The 12,346-nt window shown below is 33.7% G+C and overlaps 1 protein-coding gene across 1 annotated transcript; it reads right to left on the bottom strand.

Annotated features, from left to right (window-relative positions):
* Positions 1–9,121: 9,121 nt before the first annotated feature.
* Positions 9,122–11,124, bottom strand: LOC131607159 (protein SHORT-ROOT-like). The gene has a single exon (XM_058879186.1). It carries the CDS (start codon positions 11,013–11,015, stop codon positions 9,426–9,428), a length of 1,590 nt encoding a protein of 529 aa, XP_058735169.1. The 5' UTR covers positions 11,016–11,124; the 3' UTR covers positions 9,122–9,425.
* Between the last annotated feature and the right edge of the window lie 1,222 nt (positions 11,125–12,346).

Below are 12,346 nucleotides of genomic sequence, written 5' to 3' on the forward strand. Positions count from 1 at the left end.
AGAAGATGCACTAATTTTACACTGTCAACTAATCAATATCGTATATTAAGTCAAACTATTCTTATATTTTAAAATAATTTAGATGACATGACATATTGTTGGTTTATTATTGGACGACAATGTAAAGTTCTTTTAGAATCTATTAAGCTCTATTAGAGGTAAAAGGTATTGCACTGTCAGTGTAAACTAGTTTTACACTACTATCCAATAAAATTATAACATTCGATCATGTCATACTAATATTTTTAAATTTAAAGCGTAACTTAACTAAATACACGTCTCTAATTAGTTGACAGTGTAAAATTTACACGGTCAGTACATACCTTTTTTTCATAACATATTACTCATTTTAGTATGGATGTCGTTAATTTTTAAACCTGTTAAGTTACCAAAAATAAATTGATATTTTGTTATTTATACCATGCGAATACGTGTGGTATTTGCGGTTTGGAGGAAGAGAGCTATCATCATATTTTCTTCCATTGTTCTAAAGCTTGGAGTGTTGGGAAAGCGTGGGGTTATGGTCGAAATTAAATCCTATGCAGAATTTCCAAGTTCACGTAGCTTCGATTGTGCTCTCCTTTGTGTAGGTTGCTGTTGCACCCCAAAATTTGCCCACTTATTTATCCCCCATTTGGCCTTCACATTACATTCATGTGCATATCTCATATAGGCCATTCATCCATTACATTCATCCATATCACAGTTACTGCTCAAGAAAAGTGACATAAAGAGCTCTTATTGAGAAAATCGCTTGGTTCAGAAGAAAGGGTCTGAAGTCTGATTACAAAGGATTATTTCCATCAGTATATTCCTAAAATCAGGGCTTTATTCTCTCCAAATCAAAGCTCAAGGATTTAATCAGGAGATGTTTGTGGACGTGAAATATGGCCGTCTCGAAGAGATATCATTCACTGGAGTTTATTTGGTTGAAAGCTGATTGAGAATTAGAGCAGAAACAGATTAATCGGGAAATTCATCTGAAATCAGAAAAATCAGAAAATGTTGACTTTTTGGTCAAAGTCAAAGTCAATTGTCAAATATTGACTTTTTGAAAAAAATCGGTCAAAGAAAATCATGAAAATAAATAAAATCAAGAAAATGTCGAAACTACCAAAAATGGAAAGTTAGTTGAAAAATGAAAGTTTCCATAAGAGGAAAGTTCTAGACTTAGAAAATATTTTGGAGGGTCTCAAGTTGATTGGTCAGCCCACTTCATGCTATCATTACACGTGGATAAAGGCATAATTTCAAAACAAGTTCAACAGAAAAAATGTTCATCTCGTAGCTTACTACAAGTTTGTAGTTGGAAGTTTCTTCAAAGGATGCTTAGATCTAAAGATATGAAGACTGGAAGTTGGAAGATTGTCACTGAATCAAGTCATGTTGCTTGGCAAAATTCTGGGCATGACGCAGGCAGTTGATCAAACACGTGGCATGCCATTTTCCAATTGAATTTCAAGACGTTATAAAGATCTTTTGAAGTCATTCTTGAGGCATTTCTACTCTTTACCACACCCTCTATCCAGTGAAACGAGAATCATGGAAATTGGATGTGTATTAAGTGAATTAGAAGGGCTCAAAGTAGTGATCATACAAAAGTACCTCGTAGCATATTGCTGGGCATGAAACAAGGCATCCACGCGCACGCCCTGGGCAATGGTGACACCATGAGTTCCTAACCATTTTTTCTACACTTCTAAGCATTTTCTCAAGACATTTCCAACACCAATCTTGCTCCTTTACATGCCATCTTTATGATGAGACCAAGATTCAAGCATTTGGGTGATTGGTTAAGGAGTTAGAGAACTCTAAAGTGAGTGACATGGAATGGAATAATTTCTGCATGAGGCACCATGGCTGCAGGTTTGCTGCCACACTCTTGCACACATCATTATCACATTCTCCAAATAGCCATGCATAGAAAGTTACACGTGAAAGACCCATGAAAACTTGCTGCAAATGCCATACTTGTTCACTAAGTGTTAAAGAGAAATGTTACACTACAACAATCCACACCATAATATCCAATACCCTACACACATATATAAGTTGAAAACTTCATCACAACACAAGTCCTCTTCATTCTCTCATCTCTCTTCACTCACTACAACAACAACCTGCAATATAAGTTTGTAAAGAAAAGAAATTCACTGCGGCAGCCACACCTTAAGTCCATGTAACCTCACCATATAAAAGCTAAGCTCTTCACAGTAGAGAGGGGACTTCATTTTTTTTTTTTGAGATTTTTCTTATCACTCTCATTTTCTCTCTCGTGTTCTCTCTCCCTAACAACAACAACTTCGCTTTCTCTTTCTCTCCTTACCATAACCACCACCTCCAAACTCCATCATCTTCAACCACGATCATCTTCTTCACACTATCGTCATCATCATCTCCATGTTCACATTATGATCATCACTAGTAAATTTGTCAAGATCCAAGATCCTCATCGAATTTGAGTTTATTTTCTCGCAAGGATACGCATAGCAAAGTTCTTCGCATTCATCATCATCAAAGAACAAAGAAAGCAATCTCCTCAAATCTTGAGCAATATCTCTCCAAGTAAGTGACTCTCTCCATTGCTTTAGAAGCATATAGGCCTGGAACCCGTCATCAGGGATTGGGTTAGGATTTAGACCGCCATGTTTGCATCGAAGTTGTTGCATATTCATTGAGCATGTATTCTGTTTGCGTGATATAGACCTCTTATGAGTGTATGGATTGCGTGTTTGAGTTTCTTGCAGTATGAGGATTGTTTTGGTACCTATTTTGTGTGCTTTAGAGTAGATCTTGAATGTTAGGGTTTACATAATTTGGTTTGGTTTGAATGATAGAGAAAGAATTGGAAGAAACTAATGGTAGATCCTTGATCTACACGAAAAATAGAGTAGGAAGGTGGTCCCTTTTTATTTTTCTGGAAAATTTGACCGAGCTCCGCCGTGGGAGCAAACGGAGAAGACGACCGGAATCACTATTCCGGCGTCTGTTTCTCTTTCCTTTTCTTTTCCGATCTGGACGCGTGGCTCGCTGGGATTGGCTGCGTCCCCCACTTTGTTGCTTTTGTTTTATCCATATGATTATGTGATTGTGTGTCGCGCTGTGATTGGCTAGGGGAGTCCATTTTTGTCTTTTGTGACTTAAATAAATTTGACCCATTGACACTATGTGTTTATGTGTGTCACGTTTTTCATCAATAAAAACCATAGTATATTTACAATATGCATGCTGAGTATATAATGAGATAAAGAATCAATTGAAATAATAGCAAGAGCTTGGTGTAGTCTGGGCCGTGGGATGAATACGCTCAGCGCTGCAATTTCTTTTTCCACCCCCCTCATATCTGGGCCCAGCACGCTATTAATAAAGAATTAGTTCACCTTTGAAGTTACTTTCTCACCCCCCAGTTTAGGCAGATTTAGACTTTATTTTCAATTTTGTTTCTCTAACCTTTTGCTTGATAAATCATTTTCTCATGAAATAAAAAAATCCCTAAAAACACGTTTTAAATAGAATAATGTGTGTAGAAATTTTTGATATTTTTGTTAGATTTTTAGAACTTAGTTTGTTGTTTTTTAATAAATAATTTTCTTTAGTGTGTTCATTGTGTTTTTTAAGTTTGATCGGTTTTGCAAATTAATTTTGTTTAATACCTTAGGAGTAGAATTTAATTGCCATTTTTTGTGTGATATCAGTAGACTCATATACCATATGGTGTGAAAAAGATAAAAGTCTAATTCTATGTTTTGGTTAGGTTTTCATTAGATTTTCTATACCCGATTTATGTACGTTCCTAAACGGATAACCATGTGAATTTGACCTATAATTTGCTTTGCATTTATGAAATTGACTTAGTTTCTTTTTGTACATGTAACTAGAGATGTGTAGAGGTCCTAAGACCTGGAATTAAAATTTTTAAAACATTTCTTCTATTTTACTTGAATCCTCCTTTCTTACTTGTAAATAACTTACCTTTGGTTGACGATTGCACCATAACTTGTCCGAATGACCTATAATTTTGTATGAGACTTCTTGACTTGATTTCATAATTGTTAGACACCTATTAGAGGTCATTAGCTACTGACTTCTACCATGAAAATACATCTTTCTAACTTCACTCCTAATTTGAATTCTATTAACTAGTTTTGACCTAGTTTTGTATAGTTTTGTTAGAACTTTGTTTGTTTCAAGTTAATTGACTAACATAGATTGGTATAAGGTCTTGGACCTATAAATGAACTAATTGCTACTGACTTTAAGCTTTGTTCATGTTTTTCATTTGCTTTTTGTTTCGATTAATGGATGTTTGTTCGATGTTTGTTCGCTAATCGTTAAGTAACGATTTAGGCGATACTTTGGTAACTTCTTGCGAATATTTTCGTGTGATGTCATGATGCTTTTGTGTTTGATTTAGGACACTTATTTCCTTGGTTTGCTACTGCCCTAGGGCTCTCTTCTCATCTTGTTGGAGTTGTAACTCCATTCTTGTGCCATGTTCCCTTAGACTCTTCCTTCTTTGTTAAGAGGAATTGAGATAGGTTAGGATAGTTATCCTTGACCTTAGGGCTACTTGTAGAATAGAATAACTTAGATTAGAATAACACTTAGGTTAGAGAAAATAGGTTAGTCCCCCTTGTTCATTCTTTTTCTTTTTTCAACTTTAAAACACTAATAAAATAAAGATCCGAATCACATTAAGAAAGTGATAGAGAAATGAGTGGGATTCATTCCCTAATCTGTTTCTCAATCACTTAGTGGCATAGAAATGAGTGGGATTCATTCCCTAATCTGTTTCTCGGTCACTACCTAATGGGAGAGAAATGAGTGGGATCCATTCCCTAATCTGTTTCTCAAACATTGATTAATGGGAGAGAAGTGAGTGGGATTCATTCCCTAATCTGCTTCTCGTTCATTACATAATGGGAGAGAAGTGAGTGGGATTCATTCCCTAATCTGCTTCTCGAGCATTATACATTCTATGTGATTCTAATCGCAAAGTAAATTCCCTTAAAAAACACTCAACCGAAAACATTTAAAACACTTAATAAAGGCTCAAATTAAAACAAAGTGACGAAGTGGTGCGAAACCTTGTATTGGGTTTTGTTCATCATGTAGTTACATAAAAAACACAAACCCAAGTTCATTCTTTTGCCTTGTTAGGCGCTTAAGAACAAGTTAAGTCCTTTCCAAAACTAGGCGTATAAGTCTCCAAAGGTCGAGCATCGTGGATTGTGACCTTAACCTCTGTTCAACTAAAAAACACAAAACAAATGGAAACTATGGAGCCGAACTACGGTCGTTCTGATTCCTGAAAAGGATACGTAGGCATTGGGTCGCGGGGCCTAAGCGAACACACTTGTAAATAATTCCTTCTTTTCCCCGTGTTTCTTTTTCATTCATTTGCATTTAGGTTTTAGACATAGATACACCCTTTAGATAGAAACAGACATAGGTGGATACCATCGAGTACGATGGGCGTGAGGGGTGCTAACACCTTCCCCTCGCGTAACCGACTCCCGTGCCCTGTTCTCTGGTCGAAAGACCTTGTTCTTATTCCGAGTTAGGTTTCTGATATTCCTTTCCCGCGATGGGATGAATATATTAGTGGCGACTCTGATTCCATTTTTCGCGGTAGCGACAGTTGCCAACCAAGAGGACCAAATCACATTCTCTACAATCTTATGGAGTCTATGGAAGTGCAGAAATAATCTGTTATGGAATCAAAATGAAGAATCCAAAGACAACATATGTAATCGAACTATGAACTTATTATTCGATTGGAGAAATGCCCAGACGTCAAGGAACTCTTTTAAATCCCAAACTAATACTTCTGCTGATATGACTTGGAGCAAGCCGGTGTTTGGTCGTCTCAAATGTAACATTGATGCCTCCTTTTCTAACAACAAAGTGGGTATTGGTGCATGTATTAGAGACGACAAAGATTCTTTTATCGCATCCAGGACATAGTGGTTTTCCCCTTTTTTTTGAAGTTGCCGTAGGGGAAGCTATGGGGCTCCTTTCTTCTATCAAATGGGGTCATGAGCTTGGTTATGATAATGTGGATTTTGAATTGGATGCTAAAAGCGTAGTGGATAATATGAATAAGATCCTTCCAAACAATATGGATTGTGGTGCTATTACTTTAGAATGTAAACGCGTACTAGCATCTTTGTTTAGGAACTCTCATGTTAAGTTCATTAGAAGACAAACTAATGAAGTTGCTCAGGTCTTAGCTCAGGCGGATACATCTTTTACTAGTTTTCAAGTTTTTACCGATGTACCAACATGTATTCTTTCTCTTATTATTAATGAAATAAAGTAAGTGTTTTTCTTCTAAAAAAAAGTTATAAAATGAAAAGACTAACTTATTACAACAAAACATTTTAAAAGATTAATTAAAAGTGTGCGAGTGAAGGGACAAAGCATTATTATTATTATTATTTAAGAATGAATTTTTTATTAAATATGAGTGAGAGAGAGAGAGAGAGTGTGTTAATGGCCAAGATGTGAAGTAAGTGTTAATAACTTAATATCCCTCATCGTATATATATATATATATATATATATATATATATATATATATATATATATATATATATATATATATATATATATATATATATATATATATATATTGAAAATAAGTAAGTTATATGAGAATAAATAAGACCCATCAGATTTAAAAAGGAAATGTTGAGATTAAATTATTGTTTTCACTAAATTATGTGTCATTAAGAGGAAAGAGAAGTCATTAATCTAATTTTAAAAATATTTTTTAATCTCAACCATTAAATATAAATCCAATTGTTGTTATTAAATTCTCAAACACATTAAACTGTTGAACTTAAAATCACAAACTACACAAACCAAATGCTACAAAACAACACTTACATCAAGAGTAATTAAGGCAATGTTCCCTTATCTCACAATACAATCAAGAGGATTTCATCTTTGAGATCTGATATAAAGACCCTCTTCTTTTCAATAAGCTCTGAATGAATCTCAATAACCTACAAAAAGCATTCAAATCTCCAAAATCAAACATGACCCATCAAATATACACAGTCACACAAAAAAATCATTAACAAAATCTTACAATATCTACGGCTCTGTAAAACCATTGAGCGGTAAAATAGATCCTTGTCTTCATATTCGAAAAACTCGACAATCCTTACAATATAATCAGGTTTATCATTTTCATCCTGAAAAATACAGTTCAAAAAATCAACATCGTAAGAAAACCCCCGATCAACAAAACATATAAACCCTAAAACCATAAATCTTCAACATTGAACATGCCTTGAGGAAAATAGCGACATTGGTGGCAAAATACATACGGTGGAACTGATTCATCAAGCAAAGGAGTAACAGTGAGCACATTTTTCGGCAAAATGGAGAGAATGAGGAACAGTGAGCGGCGAAATGGAGAGGAAGAGCAAAATTGAGAGAGAAAGGGTGAGGATGTAAAAGAGAGAGAATATGGGGGAATTATAATTTAATGCATTGATATTATTCATCTTTTCCGTATGACTTTTCAGTTCAAAAGTTGCATTAAGCAGAGAGAAATCAATTAATAAAGGTAAATTCGTTTAGACTGATTTAACCTTGAAAATTAAAAAAAAAGTTCTTGGAGTCAGAAAGGTATAATTGGCTTTTCCAGAACATCTTACGTTCTTATATGGTGAATTTTTTCACTGAAAGGAAAACTTGTGTTTTCTATAAACTACGATATTGCTATTGTATGGGATCGAACTCGTGCCTAGTACAAATTTTCTGCCGATGAATCTATAACCGAGGAAAAAAGTGACAAGTTTTCGTGACGCCCTTCGTTATCTCGCCTATTAAATCGGGATAAACCCCCTTTTTAACCAAAGTAAAAGGGAGTTTTCTAAGTAATGCATGCCTTCATTTGGATTATTATTAACGTCGGTCTTAAAAAGAATTCTACAACTGATTCACTTTCGCTCATTTGCAACATTTGTTGAAGTTTTCATCTCCATCATATGCCTTCTTAACTTTGTCTCATGTCTCCATTACAATTTTAATCCCCACCATCTGCTCAACTATCTAAGGGTCTGTTTGGTACAAATAGCGGTTGACTGATAAGCTAGCTGATAACTTATAGCTTATAGCTTATGACTGATGGCTTATAGCTTATAGCGGATGGTTGAGAGTGATATAGCTTATAAGCAAATTGAAGTGTTTGGTAAAATTAGCGGTTCAATTAACTTATAAATGTAAAATGACATAAAAGATATTTAATATATAATTATTTTATTTTAAATTAAAATAATTTATAAGGGTTAAAAATGGATATTAATTAAAATAATAAGGATAAAAAAGGAAGAAAAAATAATAAGCTATAAGACATAAGCTAAACCGCTATTTAAAATAGCATCTGGAAAATAAGCTATAAGCTCGTGATGAAAAGACAGTTATCAAACAGGTCTAAATTATCATATGAACTTATAAGACATAAGACATAAGCTATAAGCTCGAAAATATGTCTTACCAAACAGAGTTTATGTCTTATGTCTTATAGCTTATAAACACATATGAAAATTTAGACCTGTTTGATAATGGTCTTTTCATCACTAACTTATATCTTATTTTACTAGCTTATAGCTTATTTTCCATACGCTATTTCAAATAGCATTTTAGCTTATGACTTATAGCTTATCATTTTTTCTTCCTTTTTTATTCTTATTTTTTCGCATAAACTAATTTTTATTCTTTATAATTTATTTTAATTTTAAATTAAATAATTATGTATTAAATATCTTTTATGTCATTTTATATTTATAAGTTACTTGGACTGTTAATTTTATCAAAGACTTCAATTAGTTTATCAGTTATCAGTCTCAACCATCAGTCATAAGCTATCAGTCATCAGCCATCCGCTATAAGCTAGCTTATCAGTTAACCACTATTTTCACCAAACAGATCCTAATAAGCTGATTTAACAGGACAATTTTAATCATACGTTTTTTAAAATTTAATGATTTTGATTTCTTGAGTTCCAAATCTTGGAAACATATAAAAATTTAACACAAAACTATTATTCATGACGAATAAATTTAGACGAAAATTTACTTTATATATTTAGTATTTCATAGTACAAATTAAATATCAAAGACCATACAAACCCTATTCCTTTGCAAATAAAAATAAATCATGAAATATCACAAAAAAAAATTACCTCGTTAAATTCCTTTTTAATACAAGCAAATCCTTTTAATCATTCCTATTATGCTTCCCTAAATTAATTACCAAACTTATATATTTCGAAAAAAGAAAAAGGAACCCATAGTATATATAATATAACCCAGAAAATTGTCTCTCAACTAATTAATCCCAAACGCACGTGCCAAAAAAACATAAAACACGTGCGAGTCACCCACGACGTCACAGCCACCGTACGTCAGTCAAGGCCTCCATACACTGGCCCACACAACCGGCTTATCCTTCCACGACAAAAATATTCCGTCATCAGCGGCGGAGCACGGTGTCAACGACCACCCTTCTCTATACCTCCTCAACAACGCTCTCACATCATCACAAACCTCATCGCTAAACGCCGCCGTAGTAAACCCTCCACGTTGCAAACGCCTCCTCCACCGCGACGCCGTTTCGCGTCTCTCCACTGATTCAAAAGCATCACAAGCAACCAAATCAACAATACCTCTACCAGCTTCTCTTTCAAGCATCAATCTCTCACAACTGGTTCTCGAAAAACTCTCTTCAAGTGCTTCAAAATAAACCCTAAACCATCTCAAACTCTCTCCAAAACCTTCCACAAAATCTGAGCCAAAACAATGTTCTAAATCAGCTTCCTCTTCCACCACCGTCATAACCCTAGGCTCTAATCCACGAAGAAAATTAATCAAACTATCACGGTGGTTCCCGGCGCCGGAAATTGAATGCAAAGAGTTAACACAATTTATAGCCAAAGCTTCATCCTCTTTAATATCCAACTCTCTTAAATTCAACTCCCTTAAATCACTGAAAATGATTTTGAACTTAAATGGAACTCCCATAAGCCTCGCGAATTTCTCCATCCTGGCTCCTATTTCCTTCATGACTTTCTGAACGGAGCCACCACTGACGGCTGTGACTACCGTGGTTAAACGGAGGTGCGGTGTATCGTCGGAGCGAGTGGCCAACGCTTCGAGAAGCGTTGGCCATTGAGTGCAATACGTGTTGCTGATATCAATTATGTGAAGTTTAGGGTTACCTTCTAATGCTTCCAAGATAGCACCATTGGACGCCACGTGTCCAAACGTTGTCCATGGACTAACTTCTTGGAACTTCAACAACATCTTCCTCGTTGAGTCGAAGGAACATGTTTTCTCCGTCGCGAATGTTAAGGTTTTGTAGGTTCTGTCACCTGCATCGTTCATGCGGCTGAACAAAGCTTGGAGGAAATATGCTGAGAGTTTTTGATCTGTATCGCCGTAAGGTGAACTAAGCTCGTTGAGCATCCACATGAGTTGTTGGATTCGGTTTGTGTCGTTGTCGGAAATGGCACGTGCGGTTTCAAGGAGAATGTTTTGCGACCATGAGTTACCGGAGGAGAAGTCGAAGTTGAAATATTCTTGAGTGGGTGAGAATGAGTAGTTAATATCAGTGGTGGTGGGGGTGTTAATAGTATTAAAGTTTGTGTTTGTGTTTGGAGAAGAAGTAGTGATTGTAGTAGTGGATACATGATGATGATGAGGGTGAGTTTGTTGTTGATCATAAGGATAATTGTAGTAGTGTTGTTTAGAAGAAGAGGAAGATAAGTCTTCATCATTGGTATTGTTATGATCCATGTAATAGAAGTTGTTGAAGCATTCTTCGTCTTCTTCTTGATGTTGGTAATAATGATAGTTTGTGGTTGTTGTTGTGGTTTGTCTTGAGGATCTAGAGCTACTTGATGTTGTTAAGGTGGTGGTGGAGTTGAGGGAAGGATCGGGTTGATATTGATGATGTTGTTGTTGTTGTTGAAAATTGACTAGCCTAAACAATGTATCCATTTAACCAAATAGATAGATACACCAAAACCAATATAGTTGTTGTTTCTCAGCACAAGCAATGGATGGCCCTAGTGATGTGTTTTTAACTGTGGGAGTTGGGAGCACTATACGTATGATTTCAAGCTATTCAATTTTGATACATTCTTTTTACCTTATAAGAATAGGTTTATTTTTAATAAATATTAAGAAAATAATATGTAGGTGTAAGAAAGGATTCAGATACTCATGATTTTGATTAATAGTACATCTGTTTTTTATTATAATTTTTGTTATTTTTACACGTATTAAAAAAATAATTGTTATTGTATGAAAAACAAAAATTAAATTTTTTATAAAATTGTCTCAGTAAGATAAATATAAACATTAATGAAAATAAAATAATAAATATTTTAAATATATTTAATACATAATATTAATGATTAATTTATATTGAAAAACAACTTATAATAAAATACAAAATAAGAAACATTAGATTAAAGAGGACAACATATTTTTATATGAAAAAGAGGTCATATAAGATATTGGTACGTGAGTTTTTAATTTTAATTTTTATTTAAAATAAATAAAAAAATTTCTTATTCTCTAGATTAGATATTTTAGGGGAAATTAAAATTCTTTATTCTTTCTCCTTTCTTCTTTTGAATTTTTAGTAAAATTTTAAGAATAAATAAATAAACTACTTACTAAATTGTAAGTATCCATTAAAATAATTTTTTATATTTTTAAAATTGATAATACATTATAAAAATTATGAAATGTTGTTTTTAATAAAATTTTCTGTTAATTTCTATTATATTTAAAGGATATGACATAACATTTTAACATAAAATGTCACATTTGACATTATAAAATGTGATGTGACATTCTTATACCATTTTTACAAGATATGTCACATTGTGACATTTTACAATTTTGTAGATGTACGTATCCATCAATTAGAAAAAAAAAAGTTTTAATTGATAGTATTTATAATATATTTTGAAGATCAATATTTAACCCTTTCACTCAAAGTTTAAAATAATATTCATATTCATTGCATATTTGACATGCTCATTGAATAATTTAATTCCCATTCCTTTTTGTGTAATCGATGATATGGGGGAATAATATGGCAGTGGAGTTTTCTTTTCTAGGTTATAGTATTATTTTATTGGGAGAGGGCTTATTGTAAAAACTTGAAAGAGAAGAGTAATTACTTATTCTGGTCAAATAAATAGGAAGCATGTCCTAGCTAGGTGGTGTTTAGAATAGAATTGTCTGACAAAAAGATGTGAAATAAAAAAGAAGAGATGTTAGTGGATTAGCTTTTTTAAGAGAGAAATAAGACTAAA

Source organism: Vicia villosa, linkage group LG1 (genome assembly GCF_029867415.1).
Source record: "Vicia villosa cultivar HV-30 ecotype Madison, WI linkage group LG1, Vvil1.0, whole genome shotgun sequence".
In the NCBI taxonomy this organism is placed as follows: Eukaryota; Viridiplantae; Streptophyta; class Magnoliopsida; order Fabales; family Fabaceae; genus Vicia; species Vicia villosa.